This window comes from Pseudophryne corroboree, chromosome 9, assembly GCF_028390025.1.
Source record: "Pseudophryne corroboree isolate aPseCor3 chromosome 9, aPseCor3.hap2, whole genome shotgun sequence".
In the NCBI taxonomy this organism is placed as follows: Eukaryota; Metazoa; Chordata; class Amphibia; order Anura; family Myobatrachidae; genus Pseudophryne; species Pseudophryne corroboree.
The window spans coordinates 395,755,581-395,781,058 of record NC_086452.1 but is presented as its reverse complement, the minus strand read 5'-3'; the positions used below and the strand labels follow the sequence as shown (position 1 = coordinate 395,781,058).

General features: G+C 45.9%; 1 protein-coding gene across 1 annotated transcript in view; it reads right to left on the bottom strand.

The window, feature by feature from the left end:
* Positions 1–25,478, bottom strand: part of APPL1 (adaptor protein, phosphotyrosine interacting with PH domain and leucine zipper 1) — a 215,734-nt gene that overhangs the window by 143,028 nt on the left and 47,228 nt on the right. Inside the window, exons 2-3 of the mRNA XM_063940852.1 lie at positions 19,459–19,557; positions 6,223–6,282 (exon numbers count right to left, since the gene is read on the bottom strand). Coding sequence (XP_063796922.1) covers positions 6,223–6,282; positions 19,459–19,557 — 159 coding nt within the window. The remainder of the gene's footprint in view (positions 1–6,222; positions 6,283–19,458; positions 19,558–25,478) is intronic.

The window sequence follows — 25,478 nt, the reverse complement described above, 5'->3', positions numbered from 1 at the left end:
TAAGACTTTAAAAGGGGTGTGAACTGGCTCCTCCCTCTATGCCCCTCCTCCAGACTCCAGTTATAGGAACTGTGCCCAGGGAGACGGACATTTCGAGGAAAAGGATTTATTTAATTTTTTAAACTAAGGTGAGATACATACCAGCTCACACCTCAAACACGATGTACAACATGGCATTCAACAACGCCGCATGCAACGGCATGACTAACATCAGCCACAGACTGACTGAACTCAACACAACATGTGTGTAACCATAACCAATAACTGCAGATACAGCCCGCACTGGGACGGGCGTCCAGCATCCTCTACGGACTAAGAGAAAAGGATTTACCGGTAGGTATTAAAATCCTATTTTCTAATACGTCCTAGAGGATGCTGGGGACTCCAAAAGGACCATGGGGTCTATACCAAAGCTCTAGAACGGGCGGGAGAGTGCAGATGACTCTGCAGCACCGATTGACCAAACAAGAGGTTCTCCTCAGCCAGGGTATCAAACTTCTAAAACTTCGCAAAGGTGTTTGATCCTGACCAAGTAGCAGCTCGGCAAAGCTGTAATGCAGAGACCCCTCGGGCAGCCGCCCAGGACGAGCCCACCTTTCTGGTAGAATGGGCCTTTACTGATTTCGGTAACAGCAATCCCGCCGTAGAATGAGCCTGCTGAATCATGTTACAGATCCAGCGTGCAATAGTCTGTTTGGAAGCAGGAGCCGCTATCTTGTTGGGAGGCCAGAGGACAAACAGAGCCTCTGTTTTCCTAATCTGAGCCGTTCTGGTGACACAGATTTCCAAAACTCTGACCACATCAAGAGACTTAGATTTCGCCAAGGCGTCTGTAGCCACTGGCAACACAATAGGCTGGTTTACGTGAAACGATGAAACCACTTTTGGCAGAAATAGCTGACGAGTTCTCAACTCCGCTCTATCTGCATGGAAGATTAAATAGGGGCTTTTGTGAGACAAAGCCGCCAATTCAGACACCCGCCTTGCGGATGCCAAGGCCAACAGCATGACTACTTTCCAAGTAAGGAATTTGCAACTCAACCTTACATAAAGGTTCAAACCAATGAGATTGCAGGAACTGCAACACCACATTAAGATCCCATGGTGCCACTGGGGGCACAAAGGGAGGTAGGATGTGCAGCATGCCTTTCACGAAGGTCTGAACTTCTGGAAGGGAGGCCAATTCTTTCTGAAAGAAAACCGATAAGGCCGAAATTTGTACTTTAATGGAGCCTAACTTTAGGCCCGCATCCACACCTGCTTGCAAAAAATGGAGCAAACGCTCCAGCTGAAATTCTTCCGTAGGAGCCTTCTTGGATTCACACCAAGACACATATTTTCTCCAAATACGGTGGTAATGCTTCGCCGTTACTGCTTTTCTAGCCTGAAGTAGTGTGGGAATGACTTCATTGGGAATACCCTTTCGGGCTAGGATTTGGCGTTCAACCGCCATGCTGTCAAACGCAGCCGCGGTAAGTCTTGATACACGCACGGTCCTTGCTGTAACAGGTCCTCTCGTAGCGGAAGAGGCCAGGGATCTTCCATGAGTAATTCTTGAAGATCCGGATACCAGGCCCTCCTTGGCCAGTCTGGAACAATGAGTATCGCCTGAACCCTTGTTCTTCTTATGATCTTTATCACCTTTGGAATGAGTGGAAGTGGAGGGAACACATAGACCGACTGAAACACCCACGGTGTCACCAGGGCGTCCACCACTATTGCTTGAGGGTCCCTCGACCTGGAACAATATCTCTGAAGTATCTTGTTGAGGCGAGACGCCATCATGTCTATTTGAGGAATTCCCCAACGACTTGTCACTTCTGCAAAGACCTCTTGATGAAGACCCCACTCTCCTGGATGGAGATCGTGTCTGCTAAGGAAGTCTGCTTCCCAGTTGTCCACTCCTGGAATGAAGACTGCTGACAGATCTCTTGCATGTTTCTCCGCCCAGCGAAGAACTTTTGTGGCCATCGCCGCTCTGCTCTTTGTTCCGCCCTGGCGGTTTATGTACGCCACTGCTGTTATGTTGTCTGACTGAATCAAGAAGGGCAGACCGCGAAGAAGATGTTCCGCTTGCAGAAGGCCGTTGTAAATGGCCCTTAATTTCAGAATGTTTATGTGTAGACAAGCTTCCTGGCTTGACAATTTTTCCTGGAAATTTTTCCAGTGTAACTGCTCCCCAGCCTCGGAGACTTGCATCTGTGGTCACCAGGATCCAATTCTGAATTCCCGAACCTGCGTCCCTCTAGGAGGTGAGAACTGTGCAGCCACCACAGGAGAGAGATTCTGGTCCTGGAAGATAGGATTATTTTCTGGTGCATGAACAGGTGAGACCCGGACCACTTGTCCAACAGGTCCCCCTGAAACACTGTGGCATGGAACCAGCCAAACTGAATGGCCTCGTAGGCCGCCACCATCTTCCCCAGCAACCGAGTGCATTGAAGAATCGACACTCTTGCCGGTTTCAGAATCTGTTTTAACATGTTCTGTATTTCCAGAGCCTTTTCCACTGGAAGAAAAACTCTCTGCAATTCTGTATCCAGAATCATACCCAAGAATGACAGCCGTGTTGTCGGAACCAACTGTGATTTTGGCAAGTTTAGGAGCCAAACATGTTGTCGCAGAATTGTCAGGGAGAGCATAACGTTTTTCAGTAATTGCTCCTTGGATCTCGCCTTTATCAGGAGATCGTCCAAGTACGGGATAATTGTGATTCCCTGCTTGCGCAGGAGAACCATCATTTCCGCCATAACCTTGGTGAAAATCCTCGGAGCCGTGGACAGACCACACGGCAACGTCTGAAATTGGTAATGACAATCCTGAACAGCAAACCTCAGATTAGCCTGATGTGGAGGATATATGGGGACGTGTAAGTAGGCATCCTTTATGTCGACCGACACCATAAAATCCCCCTCCTCCAGACTGGAGATCACTGCTCGGAGAGATTCCATCTTGAATTTGAATTTTTTTAGAAAGAAATTGAGGGATTTTAGGTTCAGAATCGGTCTGACTGAGCCATCCGGCTTCGGGACCACGAACAGGCTCGAATAAAAGCCTTCCCCCTGTTGTGACGTGGGTACCGTGACAATGACTTGATTTTGACACAGCTTTAGTATTACAGCGCATACTACCTCCCTTTCTGGAAGAGAAGCTGGCAAGGCCGATTTGAAAAATCGGTGAGGGGGCACGTCTTGAAACTCCAATTTGTACCCTTGGGCTACTATTTCTAATACCCAAGGATCCAGGACCGAGCGAACCCAGAAGACCTGACTGAAGAGTTGGAGACGTGACTCCACCGGTGCAGACTCCCGCAGAGGAGCCCCAGCGTCATGCGGTGGATTTGGTAGAAGCCGGGGAGGACTTCTGCTCTTGGGAACTTGCCACAGCCTCTGACCTTTTTCCCCTTCCTCTCGTAGGAAGGAAGGAAGGAAGACCCTCGTCCTTTTTGGTATTTATTGGGCCGAAAGGACTGCATTTGATAGTGGGGTGTTTTCTTTTGATGTGCAGGGACATAAGGTAGAAACGATGACTTACCCGCGGTAGCTGTAGATACCAGGTCAGCGAGGCCGTCACCAAACAAGACACCACCTTTAAAAGGCAGAGACTCCACAGCCTTCTTAGAGTCAGCATCAGCATTCCATTGATGAAGCCACAATGCCCTCCTAGCCGAGACTGCCATGGCATTGGCCCTTGATCCCAAAAGGCCAATATCCCTCGCAGCTTCCTTTAGATAGGCTGCAGCGTCCCTGATATGACCCAGTGTCAAAAGAACGCTATCCCTGTCCAGGGAATCTATATCAGATGACAAGTTATCTGCCCGCTTTTCAATAGCGCTACTCACCCATGCCGATGCAACGGCAGGCCTGAGCAGCGTACCTGTAGTGACAAAAATGGATTTTAGTGTATTTTCCTGCTTACGATCCGCAGGATCCTTTAGGGCTGCCGTGTCAGGAGACGGAAGCGCCCCCTTTTTGGACAGACGCGATAGAGCTTTGTCCACCGTGGGAGTTGACTCCCACTTTTCCCTGTCCCCAGAGGGGAACGGATATGTCACCGGAATTCTCTTGGGAACCTGTAACTTCTTGTCAGGATTTTCCCAAGCTTTTTCAAAAAGAGCGTTCAGTTCATGAGAGGGAGGAAACGTCACCTCAGGTTTCTTTCCCTTAAACATACAGACCCTTGTATCAGGAACAGCAGGGTCTTCCGTGATATGTAATACGTCTTTTATCGCCATAATCATGTACTGAATGCTCTTAGCCAGTTTAGGATTCAATCTGGCATCACTATAGTCGACACTGGAATCAGAGTCCGTGTCGGTATCTGTATCCGCTATCTGGGTAAATTAATGCTTCTGTGACCCCGAGGGTCTGAACTTGTGATAATGCATCCTCCATGGATTTTCTCCATGTCTGGTTCTGAGACTCAGATTTATCTAATCTCTTATTCAATCGAGCCACATTAGCATTCAAAACACTCAAAACATTTACCCAATCAGCCGTCGGCGGTGCCGACACGGTCACTCCCATAGCCTTTTCTGTCCCCAGTCCAGCCTCCTCCTGGGAAGAGCACTCAGCCTCAGACATGTCGACACACGCGTACAGACACCCACAACCACACTGGGGCTATAGGGTACAGACCCACAGCAAAGCCTGTTAGAGAAACACAGAGGGAGTTCTGCCAGCTCACAACCCAGCGCCTATCCCGGTCTGAAAACGATTAAAATAATGCCTCAGACCTGTTAGCGCTTTTATACTAATAAAACAGCACCAAATTACTGTGCAAACCCCCCTCCCCGTTTTGCACCCTGTAACTTGTACAGCAGTGTGGGAGGTCAGGACCAGCATCTCTGCAGCTCTGTGAAGAGAAAATGGCGCTGATTAGAGCTGTGAGGGCTAAGCCACGCCCCCTTAATGGTGCTCTTCAGCCCCGCTGTTTTTCACATTTTTATACTGGTGGGGGTTTGGTATTAGTGCCCAGGCACTGTAAGCCTGTTTTGGCAGTTTATTTATTGAAGTTAATGCTGCCCAGGGTGCCCCACCCTGCGCCCTGCACCCTGTAGTGCCGCTGTGTGTGTGGGAGCATGGCTCGCAGCGCGGCCGCTGTGCGTTACCTCAAAGCCGTCACCGAAGTCTTCTGATCTTCTTCTCACCCGTCTTCTGACTTCTGGCTCTGCAAGGGGGGTGACGGCGCGGCTCCGAGAATGAGCAACTAGGCGTACCTAGCGATCAGACCCTCTGGAACTAATGGTGTCCAGTAGCCTAAGAAGCAGAGCCTTGAAACTCACAGAAGTAGGTCTGCTTCTCTCCCCTCAGTCCCACGATGTAGGGAGCCTGTCTTTTTTCTGAGAAACTCTGGAGAGCTCCTCCGTGTGCATCCAGTCTCAATGGGCACAGAATCTAACTGGAGTCTGGAGGAGGGGCATAGAGGGAGGAGCCAGTTCACACCCCTTTTAAAGTCTTAAAGTGCCCATGTCTCCTGCGGATCCCGTCTATACCCCATGGTTCTTGAAGCATCCCCAGCATCCTCTAGGACGTATGAGAAATTAAAATTCAATAGGTACAGAGTTATTCTTTGTGATGCTGACTACGTGTCTATAAAGGTCACACAATAAGATGGCTAAGCAGGTTGAGATCTGACCAGCTGGTAATTGGGCACAGGGTGATCTCATGTACCAAAAAGCCCGATAATTTAATCAGTGTCCATCGGCTTGTACAGAAATTAATACACTGCATAATGGTTTTTAATACCCAGTAAATCCCGCATCTTTTTTTGCTATTTTTAAAGATATTGGTAGTTCCATGTCAGAATAACTAGTCCCACTTTAGGATACAAATATTAAGGGCCTAATTCAGACCTTATTGCAGAAGCAACATTTTTCTCTGATGGGTAAAACCATGTGCACTGCAGGTGGGGCAGATGTAACATGTACAGCGAGAGAGATTTGGGTGGGGTGTGTTTAAACTAAAATCTAAATTGCTGTGTAAAGATAAAGCAGACAGTATTTACCCTGCACAGAAACAAAATAACCCACCCAAATCTAACTCTCTATGCACATGTTACATCTGCCCCACCTGTTGTGCACATGGTTTTGCCCATTAGAGAAAGATTTTGCTGCTGTGATCAGGTCTGAATTAGGCCCAAATTCAACAACTGTGATCCAACACTTCTGTGACCACATTGGATTAACACTAGGGTTGCCAGGTTACCAGTTTGTCTACGTACCTGATTCTCGTACTCTTTCAAAATTTTGGATGTGACATGAGTGGCTGCACTTAGTTCATTCTGGTGACAAACAAAACAACATAATTAGATCATGCAAAATGGTCTTTATTTAAAGGGTAAATAAAATGCACTTTTCCAACGGTTTCATGAACTTCACTTCTACCAAAACTAACTGTTTGCTAAAAACATTAGAAACAGAAATATTATCAAAGACACCACTAAACTCACTGCACAACAAATACTAAAATATATTGTTAAAAGTGTACACAAATTTACAGAAGTAAATAATATTTTTTTACAGCGTATTATTCCTATTAAAACTGAATATTTGTAGATAGACTAAACATATTAATACATACAAAGATATATTAAATTGAAAAGTAAGAACAACAAGTTAATGTTAAGCATTAGTCCAACTTATTATTTATTATAATTAAATAAATGTGAATAGTAAAACAAAATGGAGGCATTAAGTACTAGCACTGGGCATGCCACTGGCATTAAACATTTTGAACAAAAACACTAGATATTTAATCCGATAGGCTTTTGTTTTAAGAAGGCAATGCACCGTGCCAGCAGTCATAGCTTAATAAAAAAAAATAAGATTTTACTTACCGATAAATCTATTTCTCGTAGTCCGTAGTGGATGCTGGGGACTCCGTCAGGACCATGGGGTATAGCGGCTCCGCAGGAGACAGGGCACAAAAATAAAGCTTTAGGATCAGGTGGTGTGCACTGGCTCCTCCCCCCATGACCCCCCTCCAAGCCTCAGTTAGGACACTGTGCCCGGACGAGCGTACACAATAAGGAAGGATAATGAATCCCGGGTAAGACTCATACCAGCCACACCAATCACACCGTACAACTTGTGATCTGAACCCAGTTAACAGTATGACAAACGTAGGAGCCTCTGAACAGACGGCTCACAACAATAACAACCCGATTTTTTTGTAACAATAACTATGTACAAGTATTGCAGACAATCCGCACTTGGGATGGGCGCCCAGCATCCACTACGGACTACGAGAAATAGATTTATCGGTAAGTAAAATCTTATTTTCTCTGACGTCCTAAGTGGATGCTGGGGACTCCGTCAGGACCATGGGGATTATACCAAAGCTCCCAAACGGGCGGGAGAGTGCGGATGACTCTGCAGCACCGAATGAGAGAACTCCAGGTCCTCTTTAGCCAGGGTATCAAATTTGTAGAATTTTACAAACGTGTTCTCCCCCGACCACGTAGCTGCTCGGCAGAGTTGTAATGCCGAGACCCCTCGGGCAGCCGCCCAGGATGAGCCCACTTTCCTTGTGGAATGGGCCTTGACAGATTTTGGTTGTGGCAAGCCTGCCACAGAATGTGCAAGTTGAATTGTGCTACAAATCCAACGAGCAATCGTCTGCTTAGAAGCAGGAGCACCCAGCTTGTTGGGTGCATACAATATAAACAGCGAGTCAGACTTTCTGACTCCAGCCGTTCTTGAAATATATATTTTCAATGCCCGGACCACGTCCAACAACTTGGAATCCTCCAAATCGTTAGTAGCCGCAGGCACCACAATAGGCTGGTTCAGGTGAAACGCTGACACCACCTTAGGCAGAAAATGAGGACGCGTCCGCAGTTCTGCCCTGTCCGAATGGAAAATCAGATATGGGCTTTTATAGGATAAAGCCGCCAATTCTGACACTCTCCTGGCTGAAGCCAGGGCCAGTAGCATGGTTACTTTCCATGTAAGATATTTCAAATCCGCCGATTTGAGTGGCTCAAACCAATGGGATTTGAGAAAATCCTAAACTACATTAAGGTCCCACGGAGCCACTGGGGGCACAACCGGGGGCTGTATATGTAGTACTCCTTTTACAAAAGTCTGGACTTCAGGAACTGAAGCCAATTCTTTCTGGAAGAAAATCGACAGGGCCGAAATTTGAACCTTAATGGACCCCAATTTGAGGCCCATAGACAATCCTGTTTGCAGGAAATGTAGAAATCGACCCAATTGAAATTCCTCCGTGGAGGCCTTCCTGGCCTCACACCACGCAACATATTTTCTCCAAATGCGGTGATAATGTTGTGCAGTCACCTCCTTCCTGGCTTTTACCAGTGTAGGAATGACCTCTTCCGGAATGCCTTTTTCCCTTAGAATTCGGCGTTCAACCGCCACGCCGTCAAACGCAGCCGCGGTAAGTCTTGGAATAGACACGTCCCTGCTGAAGCAGGTCCCGTCTTAGAGGTAGAGGCCACGGATCCTCCGTGAGCATCTCTTGAAGTTCCGGGTACCAAGTTCTTCTTGGCCAATCCGGAGCCACGAGTATCGTTCTTACTCCCCTTTGCCGTATAATTCTCAGTACTTTTGGTATGAGAGGCAGAGGAGGGAACACATACACTGACTGGAACACCCACGGTGTTACCAGAGCGTCCACAGCTATTGCCTGAGGGTCTCTTGACCTGGCGCAATACCTGTCCAGTTTTTTGTTGAGGCGGGACGCCATCATATCCACCTTTGGTTTTTCCCAACGGTTCACAATCATGTGGAAGACTTCTGGATGAAGTCCCCACTCTCCCGGGTGTAGATCGTGTCTGCTGAGGAAGTCTGCTTCCCAGTTGTCCACTCCCGGAATGAACACTGCTGACAGTGCTATCACATGATCTTCCGCCCAGCGAAGAATCCTTGCAGCTTCTGCCATTGCTGTCCTGCTTCTTGTGCCGCCCTGTCTGTTTACGTGGGCGACTGCCGTGATGTTGTCCGACTGGATCAACACCGGCTGACCCTGAAGCAGGGGTTTTGCCAGACTTAGAGCATTGTAAATCGCTCTTAGCTCCAGTATATTTATGTGAAAAGACATCTCCAGGCTGGACCATACTCCCTGGAAGTTTCTTCCCTGTGTGACCGCTCCCCAGCCTCTCAGACTGGCATCCGTGGTCACCAGGACCCAGTCCTGTATGCCGAATCTGCGGCCCTCTAACAGATGAGCACTCTGCAACCACCACAGAAGAGACACCCTTGTCCGTGGTGATAAGGTTATCCGCTGGTGCATCTGCAGATGCGATCCGGACCATTTGTCCAACAGATCCCACTGAAAAGTTAGTGCGTGGAATCTGCCGAATGGAATCGCTTCGTAAGAAGCCACCATCTTTCCCAGGACTCTTGTGCATTGATGCACAGACACTTCTCCTGGTTTTAGGAGGTTCCTGACAAGTTTGGATAACTCCTTGGCTTTCTCCTCCGGAAGAAACACCTTTTTCTGAACCGTGTCCAGAATCATTCCCAGGAACAGCAGACGTGTTGTCGGTGTCAACTGAGATTTTGGAAAATTCAGAATCCACCCGTGTTGTTGCAGCACTAATTGGGTTAGTGCTACTCCGTCCTCCAGCTGTTCTCTGGACCTTGCCCTTATCAGGAGATCGTCCAAGTAAGGGATAATTAATACGCCTCTTCTTCGAAGAAGAATCATCATTTCGGCCATTACCTTGGTAAAGACCCGAGGTGCCGTGGACAATCCAAACGGCAGCGTCTGAAACTGATAATGACAGTTTTGCACCACGAACCTGAGGTACCCTTGATGTGAAGGGCAAATTGGGACATGCAGGTAAGCATCCTTTATGTCCAGGGACACCATAAAGTCCCCTTCTTCCAGATTCGCTATCACTGCTCTGAGTGACTCCATCTTGAACTTTTGTATGTACAGGTTCAAAGATTTCAGATTTAGAATAGGTCTTACCGAGCCGTCCGGCTTCGGTACCACAAATAGCGTGGAGTAATACCCTTTTCCTTGTTGTAGGAGGGGTACCTTGACTATCACCTGCTGAGAAAACAGCTTGTGAATGGCTTCCAATACCGTCGCCCTGTCTGAGGGAGACGTTGGCAAAGCAGACTTTAGGAACCGGCGAGGGGGAGACTTCTCGAATTCCAACCTGTAACCCTGAGATACTACCTGCAGGATCCAGGGGTCCACCTGTGAGCAAGCCCACTGTGCGCTGAAATTCTTGAGTCGACCCCCCACCGCTCCTGAGTCCGCTTGTAAAGCCCCAGCGTCATGTTGAGGGCTTTGCAGAACCCTGGGAGGGCTTCTGTTCCTGGGCAGGGGCAGCTTGCTGTCCTCTCTTACCCCTTCCTCTGCCCCGGGGCAGATATGACTGTCCTTTTGCCCGCTTGTTCTTATAGGACCGAAAGGACTGCGACTGAAAAGACGGTGTCTTTTTCTGTTGGGAGGGGGTCTGAGGTAAAAAGGTGGATTTTCCGGCAGTTGCCGTGGCCACCAGATCCGATAGACCGACGCCAAATAATTCCTCCCCTTTATACGGCAATACTTCCATATGTCGTTTAGAATCCGCATCACCTGACCACTGTCTCGTCCATAAACTTCTTCTGGCAGATATGGACATCGCATTTACTCTCGATGCCAGAGTGCAAATATCCCTCTGAGCATCTCGCATATAAAGAAAAGCATCCTTTAATTGCTCTATAGTCAATAAAATACTGTCCCTATCCAGGGTATCAATATTTTCAGTCAGGGAATCCGACCAGACCACCCCAGCACTGCACATCCAGGCTGAGGCGATGGCTGGTCGCAGTATAACACCAGTATGTGTGTATATACTTTTTAGGGTAGTTTCCAGCCTCCTATCAGCTGGATCCTTGAGGGCGGCCGTTTCAGGAGACGGTAACGCCACTTGTTTTGATAAGCGTGTGAGCGCCTTATCCACCCTAGGGGGTGTTTCCCAGCGCGCCCTAACCTCTGGCGGGAAAGGGTATAATGCCAATAACTTTTTTGAAATTAGCACTTTTCTATCTGGGTTAACCCACGCTTCATCACATACATCATTCAATTCCTCTGATTCAGGAAAAACTACAGGTAGTTTTTTCACCCCCCACATAATACCCCTTTTTGTGGTACTTGCAGTATCAGAGATATGCAAAGCCTCCTTCATTGCCGTGATCATATAACGTGTGGCCCTACTTGAAAATACGTTTGTTTCTTCACCGTCGACACTAGATTCAGTGTCCGTGTCTGGGTCTGTGTCGACCGACTGAGGTAAAGGGCGTTTTACAGCCCCTGACGGTGTCTGAGACGCCTGGGCAGGTACCAACTGGTTTTCCGGCCGTCTCATGTCGTCAACTGATTTCTGTAATGTGCTGACATTATCACGTAATTCCATAAACAAAGCCATCCATTCCGGTGTCGACTCCCTGGGGGGTGACATCACCATTATCGGCAATTGCTCTGCCTCCACACCAACATCGTCCTCATACATGTCGACACACACGTACCGACACACAGCAGACACACAGGGAATGCTCTTATCGAAGACAGGACCCCACTAGCCCTTTGGGGAGACAGAGGGAGAGTTTGCCAGCACACACCCAAGCGCTATAATATATATATGGGAACAACCTTATATAAGTGTTGTATCCTTATAGCAGCTTAAATATATAAAATATCGCCAAAAAAAGTGCCCCCCCTCTCTGTTTTACCCTGTTTCTGTAGTGCAGTGCAGGGGAGAGTCCTGGGAGCCTTCCTCACAGCGGAGCTGAGCAGGAAAATGGCGCTGTGTGCTGAGGAGAATAAGCCCCGCCCCCTATTCCGGCGGGCTTTTCTCCCGGAGTTTGAGATATCTGGCATGGGTTTAATACATCCATATAGCCTCAAGGGCTATATGTGATGTATTTTTTAGCCATAAAAGGTATTATACATTGCTGCCCAGGGCGCCCCCAGCAGCGCCCTGCACCCTCCGTGACTTATGGTGTGAAGTGTGTGATAACAATGGCGCACAGCTGCAGTGCTGTGCGCTACCTTCATGAAGACTAAAAAGCCTTCTGCCGCCGGTTTCTGGACCTTCAATCTTCAGCATCTGCAAGGGGGGTCGGCGGCGCGGCTCCGGGACGAACCCCAGGGTGAGACCTGTGTTCCGACTCCCTCTGGAGCTAATGGTGTCCAGTAGCCTAAGAAGCCAATCCATCCTGCACGCAGGTGAGTTGAACTTCTCTCCCCTAAGTCCCTCGATGCAGTGAGCCTGTTGCCAGCAGGACTCACTGAACATAAAAAACCTAAAAACTTTTTCTAAGCAGCTCCTTAAGAGAGCCACCTAGATTGCACCCTGCTCGGACGGGCACAAAAACCTAACTGAGGCTTGGAGGGGGGTCATGGGGGGAGGAGCCAGTGCACACCACCTGATCCTAAAGCTTTATTTTTGTGCCCTGTCTCCTGCGGAGCCGCTATACCCCATGGTCCTGACGGAGTCCCCAGCATCCACTTAGGACGTCAGAGAAAGAAAAAAAAAAGACTTTTAAAAAAAAAAGGAGATTTATGGTAGACTTGCCATGGTTAAATCTCTTTCTGCAAGGTACACTGGGTTCCACAGGGAATACATCGGGGGTGTAGAGATGGATCTTGATCCAGTGGCACCAACAGGCTAAAGCTTTAGACTGTCCCAGAATGTATTACGGGGCCTCCTCTATAACCCCGTCTCCAGGCACTGTGAGCTCAGTCCAATGCAGATGCAGGTAAAAGAGAAGGCATACGTTAGACACATAGAACCACGCTCTCACGACAGGAGAAGGGACTAGCAGCTAATGCCATACAAACCCAAAGAAGCTAAGTGCGTCATGGTGGACGCCCTGTGAAACCCAGTGTACCTCGCAGAAAGATTTAACCATAGAAGGTCTACCATAAATCTTCTTTTCTGCAGCAGGGTACACTGTTTTCCACAGGGAAAACATCAGGGATGTCCTAAAGCAGTTCCTCAAGGGAGGGGATGCACCTTAGCGGGTATGAGGACTCGGCGTTCAAAGGAAGCATCCTGGGAGGTTGAAGTATCAAAGGCATAGAACATAATAACCGTGTTCACTGAGGACCACGTAGCCGCCTTGCACAATTGTTCCGCAAACGCGACACGATGGGCCGCCCAAGTGGATCCAACAGAGAGTAGAATGGACCTTAATAGCAGCAGGAGCTGGGAGTCCAGCCTGCGCATAAGCTTGTGCAATCGTCATTCTAATCCATCTGGCCAAGGTATGCTTATTCGCAGCCCAGCCACGTTTGGGGAAACCAAACAGTACAAAGAGGGTATCTGACCTCCTGATAGAGGCGGTCCTCTCCACATATATACGGAGACCCCAAACCACATCCAAAGACAATTCTGAAGAGATGAAGGCTGGAACCACAATCTCTTGCTTAAGGTGAAAAGATGACACCACCTTAGGTAAATAACCAGGGCGTGGTTATTTACCTAAGGTGGACGACATGATAAAGCGTCTAAGTCTGACACCCTTCTAGCAGAGGCAATAGCCAGCAGAATCAGGACCTTGGATCTGAGCCACTTAAGGTCCACTGACTCAAGAGGTTCAAATGTAGACTCTTGCAGGGTATTCAGGACAACAGACAAAGCCCATTGAGCCACAGGAGGGACATAGGGAGGCTGAATCCGCAGTATGCCCTGAGTGAATATATGAACGTCGGGTATAGACGCAATTTTTCTCTGAAACCACACCGACAAGGCAGATATGTGAACCTTGAGGGATGCCAGACGAAGTCCTAAATACAGGCCTTGTTGCAAAAAAGCCAGAAGTCTGGAAGTACTAAACTTGGAAGCATCATAATTCTTAGCAGCACACCAGGTGAATTAAGAATTCCAGACCCTATAATAAATCAGAGCATAAGCCAGTTTGTGGACCTTTAGCATAGTTTGGATAACCGCCTCAGAGAATCCTTTGGCCCTCAGGGGTGAAGGTTCAAGAGCCACACCATCAAAGCCAGTCTGGCCAGGTCCGGGTAGACACAAGGGACCTGAACGAGGAGGTCTGGGCGTAGAGGAAGTAGATATATATATATATATATATATATATATATATATATATATATATATATATATATAACAATGCGCGGTCCGAGACCAGATGTATATATCAGAATACTCAGCAATATATTCTGGTAAAGGTACACTTGTTCTTAACTAACACTGTCTTATCATGCCATTTAGAATAATTAAGTGTCTGTAAAATCACAACACGGATGAATCAGGCGGATTTACAGAGGAGACCTTGCCCTGCAGTCACGGAGGCCAGTTGTAGTTAGTGAGAAGATGGCGCCCAGCGTCTCAGTCAGGGAGTAAGGGAGAGTGTGAGGCAGCTCCAGGGCGTGAACACCAGCAGTAGATGGCGCACGGAGCTGGGGGAGGGGCTACAGATCAAGCGCCTTTTCTCCTATGCTGGTCCTCACCACCGAGTACTATGGACCCTTATTAAAGTGGATATCTTACTATCCGACCTGTACTCCCATGCCCTGGTGGATATAGTGGGGGTCCCTGCTCTGTCACAGTCTCCACGCGAGCGTCACGGTTAGTCTCCTTAAACCAAGACCGGAACGCGATTTAATGGCGGAACCCTCTTATCTGATCCCTTAGCAGCAGCCACGCGATCCAGGACAGCGTCTGCGGTTGTGTGCCTAGGAACCGGAGCACCTCTGCTGCAAGTACCTGGAAATAGAACCAGCGGGAGTATGCGACGCCGCTGGGGAGGTGATGGAGCCGCAGCACAGTATGTCACACTGACATAAGACGTGCTGCAGCCCTTGAAGTCTTCTAAAAAGCTTTTTCAGGGCTGTCTAGTGCAGCCCCCCGTTAATTGACCTGCTTCATGCAGGCACCAACTCTAAAACCGAGTTCACAGTGCGTGAAGGCGGGGTTATAGAGGAGGCCCCGCAATGCATTCTGGGACAGTCTAAAGCTTTAGCCTGTTGGTGCCTCTGGATCTAGATCCATCTCTACAGCCCCAATGTATTCCCTGTGGAACACAGTGTACCCCGCTGCAGAAACAAAACATTTAGTTTAAACCAGCCTACTCTGTTTTCTCACTTGTTAAATAGTGAGGATCATGTTTGAAATGGGATGTACTTATGTGACCGCCGGTCACAATACAGACAGCAACATCCCGTCCCCTCTAAATCCCAACAGTCGGCATGCCAACCGACAGGGCCTATTCCCATTCGTGGGTGTCCACGACACCCATAGAGTGAGAATAGAACCTGTGGCAGCCGAGCTTTGTTGCGCTCTCCCCCCCACCGGCATTCTCCTCCCCGGGATCCCGGCGTCTGTCACTCATTCCCAACCCTTTGAAACTAGTGTTGCATTCAAGCACATTTATTGCATATATCTTCCATATATTTTAAGAACCTCATTATAATATCTACTGCACGCCATTTCTCAAAGGAAGCCCCGATTCCAGAGTTCCAAATTAATTGCCAGTTGAATATATATATATATATATATATATATATATATATATATATATATATATATATATAAATATGGATAGATAGGGGTACTGGCGACCGGCTGGTGTTTTTTATTTTCAAAAAATATTTAGCGGACTCGAGTATCAAATATAAAGGACTGGAATTAGAAAAAAAACTCCTTTTTATATAAAAGAGAAATAACAATTTATTTTATCAATAATAAAAAATATTTAACAATTGCTTTCTAAAAAATACATATAAAACCGATTCCTCTACAATTGTAAAAAATGTATTAAAACGGATTATATAGTAAAAAGCAGTTGTATAAAAATATTTTAAGACGTATAATGAAAAGGAATAAAAATATTTTCTAAAAAGTTAGTAGTTAGTAAAAAGCAGCTTAACTTTGGGTAGAGGGTCATACAGGAGATCCCAACGCGTTTCGTCTGTCTGACTTCATAAAAAACACCAGCCGGTCGCCAGTACCCCTATCTATCCATATTCATTTAACTCCATACAGCATCTCACCAATGCTGTAAAACTGCTTAGAGGACGGCTGACACCCTATTACCTACAAGGGAGTGTTTTTTACATATAAATATATTCAATTTCAGGTATTGTTTTCCCTCACATGTGGCGCTGTACTCCTATTTTTTTATATATATATATATATATATATATATATATATATATATATATATATATATATATATATATATATATATATATATATATATATATGTGATGGGGATAGTTGGCACTCCAAAAATCATAAAGTATGGACCGGGTGCCCTCCTTAAGTGAATATACAATGTGGGTGTTTGTAATGTAAGAAGCCAGAACAGTCCATAGGCCCCTCTATCCACAAACACAGGCGGCACTCCACGGATTTAGTGAAAAAGCAAATTCTTTATAAAGTGAGCAGCATGTCGGGTCCAACGTTTCAACACCGCGGCGGGTGTTTTTGTCAAGGACACATGGTGAAAACAAACATAATGTGTGTGGTTCTTACCTTAAATACACTCTCCTCCTCAGCTCAGTCAGACGGCTGCGGCTGAGGAGGAGAGTGTATTTAAGGTAAGAACCACACACATTATGTTTGTTTTCACCATGTGTCCTTGACAAAAACACCCGCCGCGGTGTTGAAACGTTGGACCCGACATGCTGCTCACTTTATAAAGAATTTGCTTTTTCACTAAATCCGTGGAGTGCCGCCTGTGTTTGTGGATAGAGGGGCCTATGGACTGTTCTGGCTTCTTACATTACAAACACCCACATTGTATATTATATTATATATATATATATATATATATATATATATATATATATATACATACATATATATATATATATATATATATATATATATATATATATATATATATATATATATATACATACACACTATATATATATATATATATATATATATATATATATATATATATATATATATATATATATATCTATCCACACACTGATTACAATACTGCAAAAGTGTACTGTACCAAATTATTTTATGTCTATTATTGAGTTCATCTTAACACTTTACCCATTTATATGTGAATATGTATTCAGACTGAGTCTCCTATATCCAAAATGCCGAAATACGGGATTTTTGGAACATGACCGACATAGTGACACCTTTTGCTTTCAGATGGTTCAGTGTGTACAAACTATTTTAATGCACCAAAGTCTTAAAAATATTGTATAAAATTATCTTGGGGCTGTATGTAAAAGGTGTATATGAAACATGCATTTCGTGTTTAGACTTGGGTCCATCCACGAAACATCATTATGGTATATGTTCCAAAATATGGAAAAATCAAATATCCAAAATACCTCTGGTCCCAAGCATTTTGGATATTGGAGACTCAACCTGTATTTCAAATTTATATTATAAAAATAGAAGTGTCTTTATAGTCGTTCTACATATAATTATTATATTGTAACTTTTAGGCACTGTTTTTTTTTTAATAGTTACTTATTACTATTTATTTATTTATTTATTTATTATCATGTTGAAGTGATTTAGTAACATTAGATAACATTTCACTATTTATGATTTACTCCTAGGTATTTCTGGTCAGTGAAGATTTCTAATCTGTACATACTTCACTGTTTTCCAGTGTCTATGGTGGTCATTCCGAGTTGTTCGCTAGCTGCATTCGTTCACTGTGCAGCGATGAGGCAAAAAATGTGTCACTTCTGCGCATGCGTATGTGGCGCAAAACGCACACGCGGCGTTCTACTTACGGTATTTCCGTTTGGTATGGAAATTGTAACGTAGCAGAGCGTAAATCGCTCGATAGAATTGTTAAAACTGCCGGAAGAATAGTCGGTTTACCATTGCCAAATATCCAGACCATTTATGAGAAGAGGCTCCTTAATAAGGCCAGGAGTATACTGAGTGATGAAACTCATCCTAATTACAGGGTATTTACCCTGCTTCCTTCTAAGTTACGTTATAGGTCTTTGTTGTGTAAGACTAGTAGACTGAAATGTAGTTTTTTTCCTAAAGCAATTAGTATGTTAAACGGTTTTGAGGGTAGATAGGAGTTGTACCTGCTTACGTGTCCACTTGTGTTCTTATGGGTTTTAAAATATTTTATGGTGTTTTATTGGCATTTGTATTCTAGTGATATTTGTTTTTTTTTATTCGGAAATCTCATTGTTTGTTCACATGTGAATATCTAATGATAATAAACTAAACTCAAACTATTACAACGAATGATGTAGTTTCACACAGGGTCTTGCAAAGCTTTTCAGTCGCACTGCTGGCCACAGAGTGACTGGCATGAAGTGGGCGTTTCTGGGTGTCAACTGACCGTTTTCAGGGAGTGTTCGGAAAAACGCAGGCGTGCCAGGAAAAACACAAGCATGGCTGGCCGAACGCAGGGTGTGTTCGTGACGTCAAAACAGGAAATGAACAGTCTGAAGTCATCGCAAGCGCAGAGTAGGTATTGAGCTACTCTAAAACTGCACAAAAAAACTTTATAGCCGCTCTGCGATCCCTTCGTCTGCACTTCTGCTAAGCTAAAATACACTCCCAGTGGGAGGCGGCATAGCGCTTGCACGGCTGCTAAAAACTGCTAGCGAGCGATCAACTCGGAATGACCACCTATATGTAATTTATTGCATTTAACAATATTTTTCATTTCTTTTGACAGATTTATCTTGGGTTGCTCTTAATTATGTGAAACACCTAAATTGTTTACAATTCCTAAATTGTTTTTTTCCAACTCTGTGAGAAAACCAATCTGCACAAATTATTTAATCTACTGGAATATGTCTAAAAATATTAATTATAATCAAGCTCACAGGAGAGATTCTAGAACAAAAACTGCTCTTATACTTACCGCTAACACAGATATGTGGCAAACTCTTTTTCTACGTATATACTAAAGCAAATTACGAAGGGGTGTGGTTCATAGGGTCGACCACACTTAGGTCAACCACTATTGGTCAACAGTAACTAAGTTGACATCCAAAATAGGTCGACACAAGCATTAGTCGCCATGAGCAAGGTCGACATGAGGTTTTGTACTTATTTTTTAGGGTTGTTTTCTTCGTAGAGTGCCCGGGAAACCCCAATTAGTGCACCGTGTTCGCTCGCCATGCTTCGGGCAAGGCAGGCTACCGTTCCCAATTGTAGTTCACTTGGATTGTAAAGTATGAAAAAGGAAGAATAAAAAAAAAAAAAAAAAAAAGGAAAAAAAATTGTGAAAAACTCATGTCGACCATTTGTCATATCGACCTAGAACATGTCGACCAATAGTGGTAGACGTACCTCCATTTCCTGTACTTAGATTTTCTTGTAATCTAGCACCCAATGGGTCATATTTTAAAAATAGTGTTCATTATAGCACCCTGCACCTATCACAACCCGTGAAGTTCCTATTTCCTGCCTGGAGTGTCGTTCTCTGCTCTGGTGCTTCTAGCACACCCTGGTCTGTATCTCAGCGTTACTCCACCTTTTGTCATTCATGGTGCAGCTTGAGGAGAGTACCTGAGCATCGTAAATCCTGTGCATAGCATGATACAGCTGACTGCAGTAACTGGAGATAGCGGCTGCGTCTTCCTCAAACACCCCCAGTAGAGACCGGGTCTGAAAATAAGCACAACAAAAAGATTTACGGCAAATAATAAAAAAAAAAAATCATCTACATCTATCATTTATCAAAATACGTTTAGCTGGGCACAAAATTAGCATTTTCCAAATTGCTTATAGCTGTGGAGCACTATAGAGATGAGAAGGTTTATTTTTAAGATTTACAAACTTGAGGTTATAAGACGTACAGTATGTATATTACAGAACAACTATCACATTGCTCACGCTGGGGGAGATGTATTAAGTCTTAAAGTGCATACACGGAACAATTTGTTAAATGTGGGCGTTCCCGATCGATCCGACAACCAATCAATCGGTGTGTAAGCACGATATCGTGCATGGCGCTCCAGTGGGGTGGTCCGTCGCTTCCCCTTCCTTTTCTGCATGTTCAAAAGATCAGGTTGATGACCCCATGCAGCGCTATGCAAGGCGGGGGGGAATTGGGCTGGCACAGCAAGTGTTCATGCACTGGATCACCGATCACTCCATGCGTATGGTCGCCTGATATGTCGGCCCTCAGATCATCCGTCGAGTCGGTGGGTACACATCGTACCGTGTGTACCCACCATTAGAGAGTGGAGAGAGATAAACTACCAACCAACCAGCTCATGTCATGAAAACAGCCCGTAACAGGGCAGTTAGGAGCTCACTGGCTGGTACATTATCTCTCTCCAAAGCTTAGGACATAGGGCCTAATTCAGACCTGATCACAGCAGCAAATTTGTTAGCTAATGAGCAAAACCATGTGCACCGCAGGGGGGGGGGGGGTGTGTGGCAGATATAACATGTGCAGGGAGAATTAGATTTGGGTGGGGTGTGATCAAACTGAAATCTAAATTGCAGTGTAAAAATAAAGCAGCCAGTATTTACCCTGCACAGAAACAATATAACCCTCCCAAATCTAACTCTCTCTGCACATATATATGCGCCACCTGCAGTGCACATGGATTTGCCCATAAGCTAACAAATTTGCTGCTGCGATCAGATCTCAAGTAGGCCCATAGGCCCCACTGAACTGAGACAAAAGCCTCCCACACCTCTGCCATTTGTAGCGAGTGTATCCATGCACTTGAAAAGCAGTATAATTTTGGAAAGACATGTGAATCCCAGTTTAAACATGGTGGGGTAAATTTACTAAGGTCCCGATTTTGACCGAGATGCCGTTTTTTCTTCAAAGTGTCATCTCGGTAATTTACTAAACTCAAATCACGGCAGAGATGAGGGCATTCGTATTTTTTTGGAAGTAGTTGTAAAAAAATACGAATGAATACACCATCGGTCAAAATACGCCAGCAAATTAGTAGAACTCGGTCATTTACTAAAAAGTGCAAATCTCCAAAGAGGAAAACACTGCCGTGAAAAATTACAAATCGCAAAAAAGTGCTAAAAAAAAGCAGACCTGCTTTTTATATTCGTGATTGCATAGGCATGCAGGGATCCATGAGATCCGTGCATGTCTATCAGTGGGAAGGGGTGGGAAAGTTTTTTTTTCCAAAAAAAAAAAAAAATGCGTGGGGTCCCCCCTCCTAAGCATAACCAGCCTCGGGCTCTTTGAGCCGATCCTGGTTGCAGAAATAATAAGAATTTACTTACCGATAATTCTATTTCTCGGAGTCCGTAGTGGATGCTGGGGTTCCTGAAAGGACCATGGGGAATAGCGGCTCCGCAGGAGACAGGGCACAAAAAGTAAAGCTTTAGGATCAGGTGGTGTGCACTGGCTCCTCCCCCTATGACCCTCCTCCAAGCCTCAGTTAGGATACTGTGCCCGGACGAGCGTACACAATAAGGAAGGATTTATGAATCCCGGGTAAGACTCATACCAGCCACACCAATCACACTGTACAACCTGTGATCTGAACCCAGTTAACAGTATGATAACAGCGGAGCCTCTGAAAGATGGCTCACAACAATAATAACCCGATTTTTGTAACTATGTACAAGTATTGCAGATAATCCGCACTTGGGATGGGCGCCCAGCATCCACTACGGACTCCGAGAAATAGAATTATCGGTAAGTAAATTCTTATTTTCTCTATCGTCCTAGTGGATGCTGGGGTTCCTGAAAGGACCATGGGGATTATACCAAAGCTCCCACACGGGCGGGAGAGTGCGGATGACTCTGCAGCACCGAATGAGAGAACTCCAGGTCCTCCTTAGCCAGGTTATCAAATTTGTAGGATTTTACAAACGTGTTTGCCCTGACTAAATAGCCGCTCGGCAAAGTTGTAAAGCCGAGACCCCTCGGGCAGCCGCCCAAGATGAGCCCACCTTCCTTGTGGAATGGGCATTTACATATTTTGGCTGTGGCAGGCCTGCCACAGAATGTGCAAGCTGAATTGTATTACACATCCAACTAGCAAAAGTCTGCTTAGAAGCAAGAGCACCCAGTTTGTTGGGTGCATACAGGATAACAGCAAGTCAGTTTTCCTGACTCCAGCCGTCCTGGAACCTATATTTTCAGGGCCCTGACCACATCTAGCAACTTGGAGTCCCCCAAGTCCCTAGTAGGCGCAAGACACCACAATAAGCTGGTTCAGGTGAAACACTGACACCACCTTAGGGAGAGAACTGGGGACGAGTCCGCAGCTCTGCCCTGTCCGAATGGACAAACAGATATGGGCTTTTTTGAGAAAAAAACCACCAATTTGACACTCGCCTGGTCCAGGCCAGGTCCAAGAGCATGTTCACTTTTCATGTGAGATGCTTCAAATCCACAGATTTGACTGGGTTTAAACCAATGTGTTTTGAGGAATCCCAGAACTACGTTGAGATCCCACAGTGCCACTGGAGGCACAAAAAAGGGGGTTGTATATGCAATACTCCCTTGACAAACTTCTGGACTTCAGGAACTGAAGCCAATTCTTTCTGGAAGAAAAATCGACAGGGCCGAAATTTGAACCTTAATGGACCCCAATTTGAGGCCCATAGACACTCCTGTTTGCAGGAAATGCAGGAATCGACCGAGTTGAAATTTCTTCGTGGGGCCTTCCTGGCCTCACACCACGCAACATATTTTCGCCACATGTGGTGATAATGTTGTGCGGTCACCTCCTTTCTGGCTTTGACCAGGGTAGGAATGACCTCTTCCTGAATGCCTTTTCCCTTAGGATCCGGCGTTCCACCGCCATGCCGTCAAACGCAGCTGCGGTAAGTCTTGGAACAGACATGGTACTTGCTGAAACAAGTCCCTTCTTAGCGGCAGAGGCCATAAGTCCTCTGTGAGCATCTCTTGAAGTTCCGGGTACCAAGTCCTTCTTGGCCAATCCGGAGCCATGAGTATAGTTCTTACTCCTCTACGTCTTATAATTCTCAGTACCTTAGGTATGAAAAGCAGAGGATGGAACACATACACCGACTGGTACACCCACGGTGTTACCAGAACGTCCACAGCTATTGCCTGAGGGTCTCTTAACCTGGCGCAATACTAGTCCCGTTTTTTGTTCAGACGGGACGCCATCATGTCCACCTTTGGTAATTCCCAACGGTTTACAATCATGTGGAAAACTTCCCCATGAAGTTCCCACTCTGCCGGGTGGAGGTCGTGCCTACTGAGGAAGTCTGCTTCCCAGTTTCCATTCCCGGAATGAAACACTGCTGACAGTGCTATCACATGATTTTCCGCCCAGCGAAAAGTCCTTGCAGTTTTTGCCACTGCCCTCCTGCTTCTTGTGCCGCCCTGTCTATTTACGTGGGCGACTGCCGTGATGTTTTATCCCACTGGATCAATACCGGCTGACCTTGAAGCAGAGGTCTTGCTAAGCTTAGAGCATTATAAATTTACCCTTAGCTATATTTATGTGGAGAAAAGTCTCCAGACTTGATCACACTCCCTGGAAATTTTTTCCTTGTGTGACTGCTCCCCAGCCTCTCGGGCTGGCCTCCGTGGTCACCAACATCCAAAACTGAATGCCGAATCTGCGGCCCTCTAGAAGATGAGCACTCTGTAACCACCACAGGAGAGACACCCTTGTCCTTGGATATAGGGTTATCCGCTGATGCATCTGAAAATGCGATCCGGACCATTTGTCCAGCAGATCCCACTGAAAAGTTCTTGCATGAAATCTGCCGACTGGAATTGCTTCGAAGGAAGTCACCATTTTTTTACCATGGCCCTTGTGCAATGATGCACTGATTTTAGGAGGTTCCTGACTAGCTCGGATAACTCCCTGGCTTTCTCTTCCGGGAGAAACACCTTTTTCTGGACTGTGTCCAGAATCATCCCTAAGCACAGGAGACTTGTTGTCGGGATCAGCTGCGATTTTGGAATATTTAGAATCCACCCCTGCTGTTGTAACAGCATCCGAGCTAGTGCTACTCCGACCTCCAACTGTTCCCTGGACTTTGCCCTTATCAGGAGATCGTCCAAGTAAGGGATAATTAAGACGCCTTTTCTTCGAAGAAGAACCATCATTTCGGCCATTACCTTGGTAAAGACCCGGGGTGCCGTGGACAATCCAAACGGCAGCGTCTGAAACTGATAGTGACAGTTCTGTACCACGAACCTGAGGTACCCTTAGTGATAAGGGCAAATTTGGGACATGGAGGTAAGCATCCCTGATGTCTCGGGACACCATATAGTCCCCTTCTTCCCGGTTCGTTATCACTGCTCTGAGTGACTCCATCTTGATTTGAACTTTTGTAAGTGTTCAAATTTTTTTAGATTTAGAATAGGTCTCACCTAGCCTTCTGGCTTCAGTACCACAATATAGTGTGGAATAATACCCCTTTTCTTGTTGTAGGAGGGGTAATTTAATTATCACCTGCTGGGAATACAGCTCGTGAATTGTTTCCCATACTGCCTCCTTGTCGGAGGGAGACCTTGGTAAAGCAGACTTCAGGAGCCTGCGCAGGGGAAACGTCTCGACATTCCAATCTGTACCCCTGGGATACTACTTGTAGGATCCAGGGGTCCTGTACGGTCTCAGCGTCATGCTGAGAGCTTGTCAGAAGCGGTGGAACGCTTCTGTTCCTGGGAATGGGCTGCCTGCTGCAGTCTTCTTCCCTTTCCTCTATCCCTGGGCAGATATGACTCTTATAGGGACGAAAGGACTGAAGCTGAAAAGACGGTGTCTTTTTCTGCAGAGATGTGACTTAGGGTAACAAACGGTGGATTTTCCAGCAGTTGCCGTGGCCACCAGGTCCGATGGACCGACCCCAAATAACTCCTCTTCCTTTATACGGCAATACACCTTTGTGCCGTTTGGAATCTGCATCACCTGACCACTGTCGTGTTCATAAACATCTTCTGGCAGATATGGACATCGCACTTACTCTTGATGCCAGAGTGCAAATATCCCTCTGTGCATCTCGCATATATAGAAATGCATCCTTTAAATGCTCTATAGTCAATAAAATACTGTCCCTGTCAAGGGTATCAATATTTTTAGTCAGGGAATCCGACCAAGCCACCCCAGCTCTGCACATCCAGGCTGAGGCGATCGCTGGTCGCAGTATAACACCAGTATGTGTGTATATACTTTTTATGATATTTTCCAGCCTCCTGTCAGCTGGCTCCTTGAGGACGGCCCTATCTATAGACGGTACCGCCACTTGTTCTGATAAGCGTGTGAGCGCCTTATCCACCCTAAGGGGTGTTTCCCAACGCGCCCTAACTTCTGGCGGGAAAGGGTATACCGCCCATATTTTCTATCGGGGGGAACCCACGCATCATCACACACTTCATTTAATTTATCTGATTCAGGAAAAACTACGGTAGTTTTTTCACATCCCACATAATACCCTCTTTTGTGGTACTTGTAGTATCAGAAATATGTAACACCTCCTTCATTGCCCTTAACGTGTGGCCCTAATAAGGAATACGTTTGTTTATTCACCGTCGACACTGGATTCAGTGTCCCTGTCTGTGTCTGTGTCGACCGACTAAAGTAAACGGGCGTTTTAAAACCCCTGAAGGTGTT